Source organism: Chiloscyllium plagiosum, unplaced genomic scaffold (genome assembly GCF_037043375.1).
Source record: "Chiloscyllium plagiosum isolate Xiang-an unplaced genomic scaffold, Cpla_swu_hap1 HiC_scaffold_20, whole genome shotgun sequence".
NCBI lineage: Eukaryota > Metazoa > Chordata > Chondrichthyes > Orectolobiformes > Hemiscylliidae > Chiloscyllium > Chiloscyllium plagiosum.
This window is the reverse complement of record NW_028270158.1, coordinates 18,863,667-18,883,103: the sequence shown is the minus strand read 5'-3', so window position 1 is coordinate 18,883,103 and position 19,437 is coordinate 18,863,667. Positions and strand designations below refer to the sequence as shown.

General features: G+C 40.7%; 1 protein-coding gene across 3 annotated transcripts in view; it reads left to right on the top strand.

Moving 5' to 3' along the window:
• Positions 1–19,437, top strand: part of sdk1a (sidekick cell adhesion molecule 1a) — a 932,616-nt gene that overhangs the window by 903,381 nt on the left and 9,798 nt on the right. For 2 of the 3 annotated variants that reach the window (XM_043711904.2, XM_043711903.2), the window contains 3 exons: positions 2,466–2,603; positions 6,316–6,436; positions 18,990–19,119. In XM_043711904.2, the coding sequence (XP_043567839.2) occupies positions 2,466–2,603; positions 6,316–6,436; positions 18,990–19,119 (389 nt within the window). Of the gene's footprint in view, positions 1–2,465; positions 2,604–6,315; positions 6,437–18,336; positions 18,472–18,989; positions 19,120–19,437 lie in introns of all 3 variants that reach the window. The other variant, XM_043711902.2, reaches the window with a different exon arrangement.

Here is a 19,437-nt window from a genome sequence, read left to right as displayed (position 1 = left end):
TCTGATCCACGGCCGATTAGCGGTTGTCTCGGAGGTCGCGGCCTTTAGCTCCGCCCCTCCGACTCGGCGTTGAATTTCTTCAATCTCACGGTCGTGCTTCTGCAGCGCGGCCGAGAGCGACTCCCAACGGTTTCTGGATTCGACAATAAAAGCATCGATCTTCGAGTCAAGCTTGGAAAGCATTTCTGCAAGGCTTGCTACTGTTGGTAAGTCCCCCGGGGCGGCTGTGGACGCCTCTGCTGCAGCTGGAGAGTGTGGGGGAGGGGTTCCTGCTTGCTGAGAGCTGTGGGCTCCCCTCCCTTTAGTCATTTTAACTTAGGATTAAGTTGTTTAAATGTAATATTACACAACTAATTGAGTTACTAAACTATTATAAATGATTTGGTGAGCTTGGTAGGGGGTAGGTGACCCACTGTGCCCGAGTCTTGGGAGGAGCACTATAGACTCAGTCTTACTGGGTCGCCGCCATCTTGGATCCCCGGATCCTGTTCTTATGAGTGCATCCTTCAACATCCTCAGCTGTCCATCACATTCCCCTCCATCTGAGCAGATCCTGTGTATGCGTAGACCTTGTCCTTTGGGGATGGCTGTTTAATATGTTTAGGGTGGAAGCTCAAGACATGTAGCATCGTGAAGTTATCCATAGGCTTGCAGTAGAGTGTGGTGCTGAGGTGTCTGATTTTGATAGAGATGTGTGTGACCAGGGCAGGTACTCATGTGACTTGGTCAATGTCGACTATCTTATACAATGCAGGGAAAGATGACCTGAGGCATGGTACATTGGTGAGACCATGCAGACACTACGGATGAATGGACACCATACAATGATAAACACACAGAAGGTTCCCTCCCAGTGGGGAACTCTTCAGCAATCCAGGACATTCAGCCTCCAATCTTTGAATGAGCAACCTCCAAGGCAGACTTCAAAATATACAACAACAGAAAATCACTGAGCCGAGGTTGATAGCTATGTTCTGTACACGAGGATGGCCTCAACCATGATTATAACCTGGTGTCATTTGATTTTTGAGAATAAGGGCAATCAAAAATTAAAAGGAAAAGTATACAAATATGTAGAAACAAAGATACTGCCGATTGAGGGAACTGCAACAAAGGTGACAAAATAAACCATAAAATCTTCATGACTTGAATATGATAAATTTGCAAGGAATATTAAAATTAAAGCCAAAAATGATGGTGGTGGAGCAACACAGTCCTGTAAAAGCTGATCATGATACATTAAATGAAAATTACAGTTAGAGATCATATTGAATAATTTAAATATAGCACTAGATGAAAAGGATGTCACGTTGTACATTGCCAAGGTAGCTAATGTTGAAGCAGGATCAGGGGTTGCTGAAACTATAGTAATAAAAATAACAAAAATGAATTAATGAAATAATGACACTAAAAGGCAGCAATTCCCCCGGACCAGTTAGGTCATGTTGGATGATGACCAGTTAGGTCATGCTGGATGATGACCAGTTAGGTCATGTTGGATGATGACCAGTTAGGTCATATTGGATGATGACCAGTTAGGTCATGTTGGATGATGACCAGTTAGGTCATGTTGGATGAGAGCACTGCAGGTGCCTTAACTGTCTCTTGACTCAAGAATCTTCCTTTCACATATTCTTCCACTATTTATGAAAATTAGAGAGGGAAACCTGGGAATTAATAGACCAATTGACCTCACATCTGATGTCAGGAACTTGGAAGTATGTAATTAAGGAATGAGCAACTAAATGCTTTTTCAATTTTCAACTGACAAGAAAGAGCAAGTATGCATTTGTAAAGTGTAGGTCATATCTTATGAACCCAATCAAATTCTTTGAAGATGTGACTAATATAGCAAATAGGGATGTTATTTATATGAGTATCCAGAAGACACTCAGTAAAGTGTTTCATATCAAACTGTTAACTGAAGTTAAAGCTTATGAACTTGAAGATGAACTACTGACCTGGTTAGAAAATGTCATAAGTTTTAGTAGACCGAGATTAGGAATAAGGGGCAGGATATGATTAGTAGTGTCTCAAAGGGAACTGTAAATGTGTCAAGACGTTACCATATTTATATATTCATTATTAATAACTTAGATGATTTGGTACAGAGTTATAAGCAACATAGATAGAAATATAAAATTACAAATATTAGATAAAGTAAATCCATGGCAATTAGATTTCAATATGGACAAATGTGAAGTTTCATTAACTGGCAGAACAGAGTTAGTCTAAGTAGCCTACTCCTGTTCCTTTGTTCAAGTTGGTGCAGCATACAACTTCAGTGCCTGCAGTATCTAAGCCATGTTGGGAGTTTGCAGTTGTTTGATATGTACAAGTTGCATGCAGTCCCTCCAACTATTTGCTGTAAAGAAATTGAGAGTGAAGGAAATGAAATGGTAGAGGTCTTTCATATGAGATAGCAATTGATTATGTCTAAACTTTTGCTGTGCATTTTCTTACAGCTCAACTGGGAAAACCTCCATTTTATGAAGAGTGGTGGTTTCTGGTAGTGATGGCTCTCTGCAGCCTTATTCTCATTCTGCTCATGGTATTTGGACTGATCCTACATGGACAGAGCAAGAAGTACAAGAACAATACTGGTAAGATATTCACCGGCTTGTAGAATGGAAACTTGTCATAATCAACATTGCTTCAAAATTTACAAATTCAGAAGTGTCTCACAACTCTGTTATTCAACTGAATTTTAAGGTAATGCAAAACTTGACAATCTCAGTGTCTGTTTACAATGTCATAGTGTGGTGGTCATTAATCATCCTCATCTTGGTATATTAACATCTATTTCTAATCTCCCCTTTTAAAGTCCTCATAAGTAACATTGTAACCCAACTCTGCAATGCCTGTTTAAATCCATTGAGTTTCGTTTCCATCACATTCAATGCATCAAGATTATTCTACACAAAAGTCATAAATGTGATTGATACGAACGGAAGTGTGAGTTCTCAGGAATGTTGGCAGTTGATCACTCTGCTGAAAATGTGTTGCTGGAAAAGTGCAGCGGGTCAGGCAGCATCCAAGGAACAGGAGAATCGACGTTTCGGGCATAAGCCGCCTTCAGGAAAGAAGGTTCTCCTGTTCCTTGGATGCTGCCTGACCTGCTGTGCTTTTCCAGCAACACATTTTCAGCTCTGATCTCCAGCATCTGCAGTCTTCACTTTCTCCCAGTTGATCACTCTGTCCTCACTGGTGCATTGCCCTTCCACAGTTCCACTCCTGAGCTAATGGAATTAATACATCTACTTTCCAGTGTGCAGAGTGAATCCTAACAAGCTCTTGCACTCTATCCTTAGCTCCTTGATATTCCTCACACTGACTGTCCCTTAGGGGCATTATCTGAAAGTATAATAACTCCTTCTGTGGTTACTGAAGATGCCCTTGTTTCCTTACAGAGGTGGAGGAATCACTTTTACAACTTTCTAGTCCTCTGGCACTTCCCCCTTTTCCAGGGAATACACAAAACTTGCAAGTATCGTAAACCACAAAGAGGAAAGAAATAAACTTCAGGAAGACATAGAGAGGCCTATGGAATGAGTGGACATGTGGAATGAGACTTAATGTAAAGAAGCATGAATCAATACATTTTAGTAGCAAGAACAGGGGGAGGCAATACAAAAGACAAGATATAAGTGTAAATGGGATGCAGGCGGAGGATTCTTAGGTACAGGCAAAAATCATTGATGTCAAAACAGGCTGAGAAAGGGATTAATAAGGCAGAATTCAGGGTTTTATAAATTGTGGCATGGACTACAAAAGCAATGAAGTTATGGTGAATCTTTATTAAATACTAGTCTAGCCTCAACTGGAATGTTGTGTCCAATTGTGATCACCATCCTTCAAGGATGATTGAAAAACTTTAAAGAGAATGCAGGAATTATTTATGAGAATGATTCCAGTAATGGGACATCCCCGTTACATGAATAGATTTGAACAGCTGAGATTGCTCTGAGATTTCTGTTTCTGTTTATTCAAGTGATACCAGGAATGTGGAACTTTAGATACAAAGAAAGATTAGAGCAATTGGGCTCATTCGCTTTGAAGCAGAGAAGATTAAGAGATTACCTTATTGAGGTGTTCAAAATTCTGAACAATTTTAACAGAGTAAAGAAGAATATTATGTTTATACAACTTGCTATGTCAGTAACTAGGGTCACGATTTCAAGATTGTCAGCAAGAGACCTAGGAGTGAGATGAGGAGAAACTTCTTTACTCAGAAAGTTATTAGGATTTGGAATGCACTGCCTGGGAGAGTGATGGAGGCAGATTCCACATAGGGTTACAAAAGAGCGCTGGATATATATTGAGAAGTGATGAGTTTCGAGGGCTATGGAAATAGGACTGGAAAATGGGACTAGTTGGGTAGCTTTTTTTGAAGCCAGTACAGACATGATGGGTCGAATTGCCACCTTCTGTACTGTAAAATTCTATGAATAGAAGATTGAGGAACTTGAAAGAGGTTTTCAAAATCACAAGGGGTCTAGAGTGAGAAACTCAGGAGAAACTTTCCTTTGGCAGAAAGGAAACCAAGGATGCTGACTTAGGGTGAGTAACAAAAAAAGAAAGTGCCTTGAAGAGAATACTTTGTTTCATGCGGTGGTCAAAATCTGGATGGACTGCCTGGGAGTCTGACTGAGAAAGATTCAATCATAGTTCTCAAAGGAGATTGTATTATCTGAATAGAAAAATAATGCAGGCCCGAAGGGAAATGGTGGGAGACTGGGACTAGGTGACTTGTTCTTGAAGACAGTCAGTACAAATGTGATAAGCTGAATGGTCTCTTCCTGTGCTGTAACATTCTGTGACTCTATGATTATGACATCAACAACCTATTTTACTTCTCTGTCACTGTCTGTGATGCTCTTTGTCACTCCTGTGAAATTGCAGTGGAGCAGTACCAAAGACATTATGTTCACCTCTGGCAAAAAGTATTTACTGAGGCTGAACTCAGTGAGTTTGAAATTCAGTATCCCAATTCATCCTCAAAATTGTCAGCTTCTTCTATAACAGTGAGATCTATTTCTATCCTTTGCAGATTCAAGCTGAAACCCAAAAACCCACTCCAGGCTTAATACCTTCCCAGCTTCCTCACCTACATTCCAAGCTGTACTTTATATAAACTGCAATTCAACCAGGTTTCTACTTGTCATATCTTGTTCTTGCTAAGTCCTTTATCTAAACAGTCATTTCATGGCTTCCAGACTCTAAGAACATTGTACTCAAAGGCTATGTCCTTGCTTTCAAATCTCCCCATAATCTTTCTCATATTTGTCTAATTTTTACCAACTCATCCCAGCTTCCACATTTTGTGCTTATTGTATGTCCTCCTCCCTCCAGTCCAGTATTTCTGACCTTCTACGCCCTTGCCCCTTAACAAGTTTTATAGTATCGCTTTCCTCCTTCAAAAGTCTCCCATTTGACTTCACCTTCATCTACATCCCAGAACTTGTCTCCTTGTATCCTCAAACAGGTTTTTAAATTTTGCTTCATTTATGATTTCTGTTGTAAATAATTTATTTGTTAGATTTCCAATTTTTATTCCATGTACATTAAATACATTAGTGTGTTAAATGATTATTTGGATAAAGATGGTGTGCAGGGAAATGGGAAAAAGGTAAGAGGTTGGAACTGGATAATAGAATAGCTGGAGGCACCATGGGACAAATGGCCTCCTTCTGCACCTTAACAATTCTGGTATTCTATGATATACAAAGCTCAGAAAATCTGCTGCAGTTGTGAAATCAAAATAAAAAGAAGAAAAGCAGTTATATTGAGTTTTTTTCCCCTCAGTGGGTACTAGAAGTTTCCAAGTATGCCATTATTAAGCAAATAGCAAATAAACTTTGATTGGCCTCAGTTTGTGGTTACTTAGAATAATTGGACTTTGTGGCTTTGAATGCAATATATAAACAGCTCCTTTTAACTGCAGAAAGTATATTGCACAATCTATATAATGGCCTTGTCATACGACAACATTTTATTTGATTCATTATCGACAATTCCCATAATAAGTAGTTATTTTACAAATCTTCAAATCAATGCCCCTTTCCATTGTCATTGTATCCTTTAAACTAAAAGCACTGAAGCTTGTTCTGCAACTCTTAATTTTTGCTTGAACCCGGTTTTATTTCCAATAGTATGTTTTATTTGGACAAAGCCATAAGTTTAAACTTACATTGTAGTAGAAGTAGGACTAGGTTTTCTCTCCATTAATTATATATGGGCCATAAATCAAGTTTTTTGTGTTATTTAGCAACAGAAAGCACTTTCTTTATTTACTTTAGCTATTTTGTGCTTTAGGTAAAAGTAGTACAAATGTGGAAGAAACTCTCACCTTAGATAATGGAGGATTTACTTCACTGGAACTGAACAGTAGACATTTAACTGTCAAGAGCAATTTCTGTAAGAAGAATGGCAGCAAGTAAGTATTGTCACCAGACTACAGCTGAGTTTTGTTTGTGTTTAACTTACTTTTATTGCAGTTTCTACAGTTTCATGCTTTAGAAGATGCAGGACACGGGTTCTCTGAATAAAAACTGAATATGTTCGAAATACTCAGAGGAGGTGTTGCCACACCTATGTAGGGAGGAATTTAATCATTGAGGCATAGGTTCCAACAGCGACAGGAGGAAATGCACACCATTTCTGGTTGGGTGTTTGGAGCTGGCATATTCAGAATTTCATGGTAATTTTAAAGGTTGGGGATGGCCACACAGCACATGATAGATCATGTGACTAGACTGGGCAGCCTGGAAGTGGCCAGACCCATTAACAGGTGGAGCTCTGGTTGAATTCTGAAAGAGCCACAGAACAAGCCACATGGGAGGAATCCAGTCAGCTGCGGGGTGAGGGTGGTGGCAGGAGTAGCAAATTTGGAAGGTTTGCATCCTTCCTTGTATCAAAATCTTCTACCACCCATCTGGTTTACCGCTAACTTAATATTGAAGATGTGTTGATTTGGAAATGGCGATGTTCGACTGGGGTGTACAAAGTTAAAAATCGCACAACACCAGGTTATAGTCCAACAGGTTTATTTGGAGGCACTAGCTTTAAGAGTGCTGCTCCTTCATCGGGTGGTTGTATGAAGGAGCAGCACTCCGAAAGCTGGTGTTCCAAATAAACCTGTTGAACTATAACCTGGTGTTGTGTGGTTTTTAACTTTGAAGATGTGAAGTTGTGATTGAATGAGTAATCATAGCCTGCAAACAAAGGGAAAGATGATGTAGCCACTGAACACCATGAGTCTCAAAATGCTACTACATTACTACCTTAAACTCAACCTGCCATCAGGAAGCCAAGATTCTGACTCTTATGTCTCATAGCCTGCTATGATTTTCACTCCCAGTGGCTCCATTATATTGTTCCCAGATGTTTTAGGTCAGTAGATTTTCATTATTTTTCAGTGTCCTAACATTTAATTTGACTTCAGGTAAAAACTGCCCAAAGCATTGAAACACCTTTTAAACAAAATCAAAGTAATGAAGAAACTACAAACATGAAAGAAAAGCAATAGGTGTAGGAAATACTGATCAGGTCAGGCAGCAGTTCTGGCTAAAGGTCACTAACGTGAAGCATGAAGTTATCTTTTCTCCTGATGCTGCTTGATCATTTTTGTTTTAATGATTTGCAGATGTTTGTGTCACTTGCAAAACCAGCATTTGCTGCCCAACCTACCTGCTGCAGTCCCTGTGATGCCAGTACATCTGTAGTGCTGTTCGGAAGGAAGTGAGGGGATTTCAACCCAGCATCAGTGAGAAATAGCGATACATTTCCACATTAAATGCTATTTAACTTGTAGGCAATATTCCTATGCACTTGCTTCCCTTGTCCAACTAGTTGGTTGAGGTAAAATATTTGAGAGGTGCTGTTGAAGATTTAGCAAGTTGCTGGAATGTATAGACTAGATTAGATTAGATTAGATTACATACAGTGTGGAAACAGGCCCTTCGGCCCAACAAGTCCACACCGCCCCGCCGAAGTGCAACCCACCCATACCCCTACATTTACCCCTTACCTAACACTACGGGCAATTTAGCATGGCCAATTCACCTGACCTGCACATCTTTGGACTGTGGGAGGAAACCGGAGCACCCGGAGGAAACCCACGCAGACACTGGGAGAACGTGCAAACTCCACACAGTCAGTCGCCTGAGGCGGGAATTGAACCCGGGTCTCTGGCGCTGTGAGGCAGCAGTGCTAACCACTGTGCCACCGTGCCGCCCACATGCACTTTGCAGCCATATGCCAGTGATGGAGGGACTGAATGTTTAAGGTGCCCCATGGGTTGCCAAGCAAATAGTCTGCTTTGCCCTAGATGATATCACTGATATCACTGTTTTTGAATGTTGTTAGAGTGGTGGGAGGTGATGCTGTAGTGGTATTGTCACTAGTAATTCAGAGAACCAGATGATGTTCTGGCAGTCATGGTTCAAATCCCACTGCAGCAGAAGGTGGATTTTGAATTTAAAGAAAAGAAAAATTTGAAATTAAAAGTCTCATGATCAATTGTTATAAAAATGCATCTGGTTCTTTAGGGAAGGAAATCTGCCAGCCTTACCTGTTCTGGCCTGTATGTGACTCACATCAATGTGGTTGACTTTTAGCTGCCTTCTGAAATGGCCAACAAGCCACCCACATTTAACAAACCACTAAAAAGTCTCAAAGGAATGACACTGGACAGGTGACCAAGGCATTGAAAATGACATTGGCAAACTTGGCCCTCCTAACAACTGATGTCTGGGGCTAGTGCCAACATTGAAAGAGGCATCACACAGATTAATCAGACGACAGGCTAACATATACTCACAAAATTGTACCATACACCAGATATCAGCATCGCCATCCCCACATATGTCCTGTCCAACAGCAGGTAGTGCACAGCAGATTCTAGATCCCATGAAGCCTCATGGCATCAGGTCAAATCTGGGCAAGGCAAACTCCCACAGATTGGCATTTTTGGCTCCCCCGTCAGCTGATGAATCAAGTCTCCATGTTTAACACCACTTAGAGAAAGCACCGAGGTTAGCAAGAGACAGAATGTACTCTGGGTGGGGGACTTCTATTCCATCACCAAGAGTGGCTCAGCAGCACCATTACTGACCAAATTGATGGAGTCATAAACAGCAGCAAAATCATAATCAAACACAATCTGTAACTTCATGGCTCAGCATATCCTCCACTCACCTAGTTCAATGAAAAGTGCAGAAGGACAAGCCAGGAGCAGTGCAAAGAGAAGCTACAGCCAAACAACAACAAAAAAAGAAGCAATAGACACAGCTAAGTAATTCCATATCCAAAGGATCAGGCCTACGCTCTGAGAGCCATCACATTCATTGTCGATGGTGATGGACAATTAAACACTCACTAGAGAAAGGTTTTCTTCTTTTTCATCGTCGTCTTCATTTTCTTTGTCTTCAATAATAGGGTAGCCCAACACGTGCACAAAAGGTAAGGCTGAAGTATTTGCAACAGTCTTCAGCCAGAAGCTCCAAGTGGCTGATCCATCTCTACCACCTGGTGTGGAGATTTCCAGCATCACAGTCTTCAGCCAATTCAATTCATTCCACATGAAGCACTGGATACTGCAAAGATGATTGGCCCTATCAACACTGCAATGGTCCTGAAGATTTATATTCTAAAATTTGCCATGCCCATGCCAAGCTGTTCCGGTACCACTACAACACTAATATCTATGTTACGATATGGAAAATTAACCTGGTATTTCCTGCACACAAAAAGCAGGACAATTCCAACCCAGCTAGCTTCCATCCCATCGATTTGCTCTCAATTATCAGTAAAGTGATGGAAGGAGTCATCAAAGTGCTATCAAGGTGCATTTGCTAAACAATAAACTGCTCACTGACACTCAGTTTGGGGTCTGCCGACACAATTCAGCTCCTGACCTCATTATAGCCTTGGTTCAGACATGGACAAAAGAGCTGAATTGCTGATGTAAGGTAAAAGTGACCTCCCTTGACATCAACCTTATATTTGACCAAGTGCAGCATCAAGGAAAACTAGCAAAACCAGAACCACTGGGAATCGGAGGAGAGACTCTTCATTGGTTGGAGTCATATCTAGCACCAAAGAACTTGTTGGAGGTCAGTCTTCTCAACTCCAGGACATCTTAGCAGATGTTCCCCATAGTAGTTTCCCAGGCCCAACCATTTTCAGCTGTTTGAACAATGACTTTTACTCCATTATAAGGTCAGAATTGGGGATGTTTGCTGATGATTGCACAATGTTCAACATTGTTTGGGACTCTTCAATTACTGAAGTAGTCGAATCCAAATGCATCAAGACTTAGACAATATCTAAACTTGGGTTGACAAGCAATTTGACAAAGGAAAGCCAGCGGACATGATCTATTTAGATTTCCAGAAGGCCTTTGACAAGGTGCTGGATAGGAGGCTGCTAAATAAGATAAGAGCCCATAGTGTTAGGGGCAAGGTACTGGCATGAATAGAAGATTGGCTGACTGGCAGAAGACAGAGAGTAGGAATAAAGGGGTAGTGTTAAGGATAGCAGCCAGTGACTAGTGGAGTTACACAGGGATCTGTGTTGGGACCACAACTATTCACGTTATATATTAATGATCTGGACAAACTGAAGGCACTGTTGCTAAGTTTGCAGATGACACAAAGACAGTTGGAGGGGAATAGGAATATTGAGAAAACAGGGAGCCTGCAGATGGACTTGACCAGGCTAGGAAAGTGGGCAAAGAAAGGGCAGATGGAATACAATGTGGGAAAGTGTGAGGTCATGCACTTTGGGAGGAAGAATAGAGGCATAGACTAATTTCTTTTTTTTTATAGATATTTTTATTAGAAATTTAACATTTTTACAAGTTTACAAAAATAAACAATACTCTCAAATATAAACATTGAAATTCAATTAAATCAAATATACAATAGCCAAAATTTAACAAAAGAAGAAAGAAAATAAAACCGAAAAAGAAAAAAAAACAAAACTCAACTATCTACTAATCTAACCTATAACTAACCAGAGTGTATATTTAAGTCTCTTACATGCTCGGAATGTGTTAACATCAGATGTAATAAAACCCGTATTCGTGCGGGATTCCTCTCCTAAGGGGCCCCAGACCAGCCAGGTTTGTAATCTCAATTAATTAAAAGCCCTTGTTAGGATAGCCGAGATATCTGTATTTATGTAATTCAAGAAGGGCTGCCATATTTTATAAAATAATTCGGTCTTTTGGTGCACCATATTTGTAAGGAAGTCTAGGGGAATACATTCCATAATTAATCTGTGCCAATTTGAAAGTCCAGGGGGCCCTCAGCCACCCAGTTCACCAAAATATTTTTCCTTGCACAGAAAGAAAGAATAGAAAATAGTCTCTTCCTGTACATGTCCAGGGAGGGAAAGTTCGAAAAGCCCAAAAGGAGAGATACAGGGTCCACTTTAATTTCCGTTCCTAGAATTTCTGTCAGGGTACTTGCTACTTTAGTCCAATATCTACGGATCTTATGACAGGTCCATAGGCAATGTACAAGAGTGCCCACCCCTATTTTGCATTTGGGACACATTGGAGATGCTCCTGCCTTAATGTTTGCCAGTCGAACCGGTGCTATATGAGCCCTATGAAGTATCTTCAGCTGGATAGCCTGGGTTCTGTTACAGATAGTAATTCTTCTAGCGTTTTCCCAAATATCATTCCACGTTTCTATAGAGATTTCTAGTCCCAAATCCTGATCCCATGTTTTAAGCAGATTATCCATATCTTCAGATACTTCATCATGTAGTAAATGTTAAATAGTACTGACGGAAGATACCCTCACTGGTCGTAGGACACTACATTCTCTATCTGATTTATAAAGACTATCTAATAACGTAGTCGTCTTCTGTATATAATCTCGAATTTGGAAGTATCGAAAGAGGTCTCCATTAGGTAATCCGAATTTCTGACGCAGCTGTTCAAAAGACATCAGGACCCCATCCTTAAATAGGTCCCCTAGACATGAGATACCCCTGGATCTCCAGAGTTTAAAAGTGGCATCTGTAAACCCTGGTTGGAATCCCCATGCTCCCACTATCGGTGCATTGGGGGATGTTTTATGTGAATTGCCCTCATTTTGCCGCATTATATCCCAAGCCTTAATTGTGTTTAGTATTATAGGGTTTTTACAGTGATCTGTAATGATTTTCCTCTTTTCTGAAAATAAAAGGTTAATAAGTGGGTATTTTACTTGAGAGGCCTCGATGTCCAACCAGATTGACTGTGGATTAGACAAGACCCAATCAGCTATGTAACTTAATAGGGAACTTAACTGATATTTTCTAAAGTCTGGGAAGTCCAATCATCCCCTTGTCTGTGGAAGCTGTAGCTTCTTCAGCCTAATGAGGGGCCGTCTATGATTCCAGATAAAGGAACCCAACCAGCCATATAATTTACGTAGAGCCGTCCTCGGCAGCATCACCGGAAGCATTCTCATAGGGTATAGGAGACGGGGCAGGACATTCATTTTGATTAATGCTTTTCTAACTATCCAGGAAATTGGAAGGTCTCCCCATCGCTGGAGGTCCTGCCTTATCCTTTCCAGTAAATGCACAAAATTAGCCTTCTACAACTGACCAAATACTGGAGTAATAAAAATGCCTAAATATAAGAAGCCCTCCAGGGACCAACGAAATGGAAAAAGGGATCCGTCCACTAAGTGGGGTGTCATAGCAAGGCCACCCATTGGCATAGCCTCCGATTTTGAAAAATTAATTTTATAGCCTGAGAATGCGCTAAATGTATAAATAACTTGGATTAGGCGAGGTACGGACATAGAGGATTACTGAGGAATAGAAGAACATCATCTGCATAAAGGGTAATTTTATGTTTACCTGTACCAATCCTCGGGGCCGTTATATTAGGATCAGCTCGTATAGCTTCTGCTAGTGGTTCAATTATTAGCGTAAATAACAATGGCGAGAGGGGACATCCCTGACGGCTGCCCCTACCCACACTGAAGCTATCCGAACCTAATCCATTGGTAACCACAACTGCTTTGGGATCACTATACAATGTTGAGACCCATTTGGTAAACACCTGTCCAACGCCAAACCTTTCCAATGTGTAAAACAAATATGACCATTCAACCCTATCAAATGCCTTTTCCGCGTCTAATGAAACTACTACTCCTGGTATATTTCCCTGATGGCAGGCTTGAATCATATTCAAAACCCTTCTAATATTATTGGATGATCTACGGCCCTTAATAAACCCCATCTGATCCTCCTCTATAATATGTGGCAATACCCTTTCTAGTCTCAGTGCTAACGTTTTAGAAAGGATTTTAAAATCTACATTTAGCAAGGATATTGGTCTGTATGATATACAATCTTCTGGATCCTTTCCTTTTTTAAGGATAAGAGAGATATTTGCCTCTTTCAGCGAAGGCGGGAGACAGCCCTGACTATATGCATAGTTATACATGTCCATAAGTGGACCAGCCAATATTTCTGTAAATTCTTTATAGAATTCAGCTTGAAAACCATCTGGGCCCTGTGCCTTACCACTCTGAAGTTGCCTAATTGCATCAAGTATTTCTTGGAGGAGAAAGTGAGGTCTGCAGATGCTGGAGATCAGAGCTGAAAATGTGTTGCTGGAAAAGCGCAGCAGGTCAGGCAGCATCCAGGGAACAGGAGAATCGACGTTTCGGGCATAAGCCCTTCTTCAGGAATCCTGAAGAAGGGTTTATGCCCGAAACGTCGATTCTCCTGTTCCCTAGATGCTGCCTGACCTGCGCTTTGCCAGCAACACATTTTCAGCTCAGGTATTTCTTGGACTATTAGAGGAGCCTTTAGCACTGATACCTGTTCCGGAGTTAGACCTGGAAAGGTCAAATTTTTTTAAAATGACTGCATCCTCCTCGTCCTATCTTCACAATCCTGCGATTTATATAACTGAGAATAAAATTCTCTAAAGATCGCATTAATCTTTTTATGATCATGAGTCAGAATACCCGTACTTTCCTTGATAGACGTAATAATCTGAGGGGCCTTTTTTTTCTTTGCAAGAAATGCTGAGTATCTACCTGGTTTGTCGCCATATTCATATAACCTTTGTTTTGCAAATAATATTTCCCTCTTAGCCGTTTGAGTAAGCGTAGTATTTAGAGCTGTCCTAAGAGCTGTCCTAATCCTTTGCAATTTAATAATAGAAGGTCTATCAGTGTATGCTGTTTCAGCTGCTTTTAAGCAAGCTTCAAGCAGACGCTGTTGTTCTCCCTTCAATTTCTTCTGGGTCGCTGAGTAGGAGATGTTCAAACCTCGCGTGTAAGCTTTGATGGTCTCCCACATCATTGATGGGTTGCTAGCTGTACCTGAATTAATTTCTAAAAAAGTTTTAAATTCTTGAGAGAAGTACTTTACAAATTTATTATCTTTCATTAGGAAGGGGTCCATATGCCAATGCTGAGGGGATGTCCCATTGTTCCTCACCTTAGTTTCCATATATACAGCAGCGTGGTCGGAAATTGCTATACTACCTATTTTACAGGATGATATAGAATTTAAAAAAATCGAGGGGGCAAAAAACATATCAATTCTAGTATGACATTTATGTGGATTGGAGTAGAAAGAAAAATCTCTGCCCTGTGGATGAAGACATCTCTATACATCTACTAATCCTAATTCTTTGTTCAGATCCATCAATTGTCTAGATCTGGGAGATACTCCAGCAGTACTCTTGGGAATCCTATCTATTTCCGGATCCATAATTCAATTAAAGTCTCCCCCTATAATTGTATGACGGGCACCAAAAGCAATCAATTTTGAAAAGGCTTCCGTTATAAATTTAAAGGGGTGTGCCGCGGGGCAGTACAAATTTAAAATCCCATATGTGTCTCCATTTATGAAGGCTTTAATCAAAATATATCGTCCAGATTCGTCTTTTATCTGCTTTAGGATTTTGAAAGGGAAATTCTTCCGAACAAGAATAACAACTCCCCTGCTTTTTGAGCTAAAAGAAGAAAAAAAGGCCTGATCAAATCCACCCTGTCATAATTTCAAGTGTTCTTTATCCAACAGGTGTGTCTCCTGTAGGAGAGCTATATCAACTCTTTCCTTCTTAAGATTTGATAATATTTTCTTCCTTTTGACTGGCGAATTACTCCCCTTGACATTCCAGGTGCACCACTTAACCGACTGATCAACCATAATCATCTGGGCAAATCCAAGACCCCTCGGGAGGGGAAACCCTATCCAGAACATCCCGAGCATAGAGCATATAAAATTTACAAAAATAAAGGCTCTCTAATACACTCACACCAATACAATAAAAAACTATTTCTAAATAAAAAAAATATAAAACGTATCTTAGTGGAGATTTTCCCCCTTGTTCCCAGGGGGTGTCACTTCCTCTCCAAAAGTCCATCATATTCTCTCCCAACCAATGCCCCACCCTTGACCCAGGCACTCCTCAATAAAATGAGGAGAATTCAGATATAGTACAAAGCTAGAGCTAATAGTGAGCACCCAACCCCACCCATACCAACACCTGGATATATTTGGTAATGTTAATACCATATATAAACATTTAACTATAAAATTACAACCTCAACAAATAATAATTAAATATACTAATACAAAACAACAAAGGAGAAACAACCCCGCTCCTAAAGACAGAGGAAAATTGAATAAGGTAACCACCTCCCCCCACCAACATTAACCAAACCCCCCAGGTTTTATATATATATATAATATATATATACACACATACATATATACACACACACACATATACATACATCCCACATATGTACATAAAATAATAAAAGAAAACAACCCCAATTGGGGGGGGAGAAAATCAAATCCCTCTCCCCACCCCCCATGATAATATTAATCAGTAAAGTAAGAAAAAAAAGGGGGGGGATATAAACCAAAGCAGGGGGAAAGGCAAACCAACATCCATTATGTCTTACAGTTTATCTAAGAGAGTCCAAGAATTCCTTAGCCTTTTCTGGCGATCCGAAGTTATACACTGATCCTTCATGGTTAGCGTCGCTGGGTAGCGTAAGGAGTATTGAATATTTAAGTCCCTTAAACGCTTCTTCGCCTCGTCGAATGCCTTCCTCTTTCGGACCAGAGCTGGGGAAAAGTCCTGGAATAACATGATCTTGGATCCTTTATAGATCATAGCTTGGGGGCCTTTTCCAAGATTTCTAGAGGCTTCCAGGAGTATCTGTCTCTCCTTGTAGCTCTGCAGCTGGAACAGGACCGGGCGGGGACGCTGGTTCGAGCTGGGCCCACATATTGCGACCCGGTAGGCCCATTCTACCATTACCTGGCCTGATCCAGCTTCCAGATTTAAAAGCTGTGGCAGCCACTTCTCGAGGAACGCTGTAAGCTGGCCTTTCTCTTCCCGTTCGGGAAGGCCCAGCAAACGAATATTTTTTCAACGACCTTGATTATCGAGGTCGTCAATGTAATCCTCTAAAGTCCGGACTCGCTGTTCGAGAGTCCGGACCCGATCCACGGCCGATTGCGCTGTAGTTTCGGAGGTCGCGGCCTTTAACTCCACCCCTCTGACTCGGTGCTCGATTTCCTGGATGTCTCGGTCATGCTTCTGCCGCGCGGCCGAGAGTGAGTCCCATCGGTTTCGGGACTCCTTGATAAAAGCATCGATCTTCGTATCCAGCTTGGAGATCATCTCCACAAGGCTTGTTACTGTTGGTAAGTCACTGTGGACGCCTCTGTTGCAGCTGGAGAGAGTGGGGGAGGGGTTCCTGCTTGCTGAGAGCTGCGGGCTCCCTTCCCTTTGGTCATTTTTACTAAATATTAGACTGTTTAAATGTAATACTAAGCAACTAATTAAATTAAACAGCTATTATGAATGATTTGGTGAGTGTGATGGGGGTGGGTGACCCACTTTACCCAAGTCTTGGGAAGAGCACTATAGACTCAGACTTGCTGGGTCGCCGCCATCTTGGATCCCCCCATAGACTAATTTCTAAACGGGGAAAGGCTTTGGAAATCTAAAGCACAAGGAAACTTTGGCATTCTAGTTCAGGATTGTCTTAAGGTTAACATGCAAGTTCATCTGGTAGTTAAGAAGTCAAGTACAGTGTTAGCAATCATTCCAAGAGGGCTAGAATACAACAACAGAAATGTACTGCTATAAAGGCAGCAGATTCCTGGAAATACTCCACCTGTTTGTTCCTTTCCAAGCCACTCATTATCCTGATTTGGAAATATATTGCCATTACTTTTGTGTCACTTTTTCAAAATTCTGGGACTTGCTCCCTGAAAACACTGTAGGTGTGCCTTTAGCAAATGAACTGCACTGATTCAAGAAGACAGATCGCCAGCATCTTCTCGAGAGCAGGTTGGGAGAGGCGATAAATGCTGGCCTGGCTAGTGAAGCCCATGTTCTCTAAAGGAATAAAAAAAAAGGTGCTGCTATCATCCAGGCAAGTGGAAAGTATTCCATCACACTCCTGACTGATGCCTTGTATTTGGTGGAAAGTTTTTGATGAAACAAGAGGGGAGTAACTTGCCAAAGAATTGTCAGCTTCTTCCTCTTTACCAGAGTATCTATGTTTCTCTTCCAGTTGAGCTTCTTGTTGACATGAACCCGCCCTAATACAAACAACCCATGCCAGACTGTTAATTTTGGTAAAGCTGTTGAGTGTCAAGGGGAGGTGATTACATTCTTCATGGCAGCCTGACACTTGTGTGGTGCGAATGTTACTTGCCATATCAGCGCATATATGAATGTTGTCAGGTGATGCTGCATATGCAATTGAATTGCTTTGTTACCTCGGGTGTTGGAAATAGGACTGAACACTATTCGCGCATCAGCAAATCATCACTTTTGATCTTATGATCGAGGGAATGTTATTATTGAGACAAATAAAGATTGAAGGACCTAAGACATTGCCCTGAGGAATTCCAACAGCAATATCCTGGGTTGAGATGATTGACTTCTGACAACTAAAACCATTTTTATTTGTGCCAACTATGACTCCAAACAATGGAAATTTTCTCCCATTTCTATTGACTTCAATTTTATTGAGGCATGTCTATGCCACATTCATTGATGTCAAATTCAGTCATCCCCAGTTCATCCTTGCAATTAGCTCATGTTTGAATGCTTAAATATAGCCTTCAACCAAGTGTCCCCAGCAGAACCCAAGGTGAACAATGATATTTGGTGAGGTTGTTGGTGAGTAAATGCTGCTTGATTTGCACAGTCAGTGATACCTTCCAACACTTTGCAGCTGATGGAGAGTAAACTTATTAAGCAATAATTGTAGTTCAGTTTGCCCCACTTTTTATGAAGAGAATATTACTAAACTAATTTCTATTTTGTAGTGTAGGTGACATAGCTATACAGGAACAACTTATTCTGGAGCACAAAAGTCTTCAGCACTGTGGACAGGATATTGTTGGGGCTTCTACTCGCTGTGCTCAGCTACTGCATGATATCACTTGGATCAAGAAATTTCTGTTTGTATTTTGAAATTATTTTAAAACTTAGTTTGACAACACAGTGAATCTTTTCTCCAACCAAAAAGGAATGTTTTAAAACATCGCCAATATTATTTATACAGGTCGTTCTGTTATAACTCACATTTCGTCAACTCAAATTCACTGCAGTGATTGATGAATTGGGGATGCTGTTTCTACAGCACAAACTTTTAAAGTGTGTGTTAGCTGTAACGCAATTACAGCACCAACACTTTAAGCGCTGTTTCTAAAGCGCGGTTTTTCTGTAATGTGGGTAGAACACGAACGCAACCATCATGTTATAGAAGAACAGACTGTATATCATTCTGCAACAGCAAATTAAACCACACTTGTCGAGAGTCACCACCTAGTGTAAATATTAGCAAAAGGTTTAGCACTGTATCTGAAATGGTATTTTAATGTGACATGATTATGATTAATAAATAAAATGACATTTCAAAAGTGTTGATTGTAGGAGATGTTGATATTTATAATTTTTTTTTCCACTGTGTTGCAAGGTTTCCACCGAGGCCCAGTCCAGGAGGGTTACGCTATTCTGATGAGGATTTATGTAATAACTACAATGGAATTGTGCTAACAGAGAGCACAACTCTGACAGAGAAACCCACTGAAATATCAGAGTCAGAGGTAATATTCATTCCTCCATTTAGTTTTCTGTTTCCTGAGAAAAGCATACCACAGCCCAACCAGTGAAGGAACATAGTCACAATGTAGGCTTTTATTTCTGCCCTCATATACACAGTGCTATCTGCATGTTTACACTTTGAGTGCTGCAACTTGCAAGTTTTATAAGGAGAAACGGAATCATTATCAGTCCAGCTTTTGTACAAGTACCCACAAGATTGCTGAAAATAGACTGAATAATTTATCCAACCACCTCCATCTTGTCATTAAAATTTAGTAATATGGCAAAATTGGCTTTGCGAATCTAGGCAGGGACAGCAT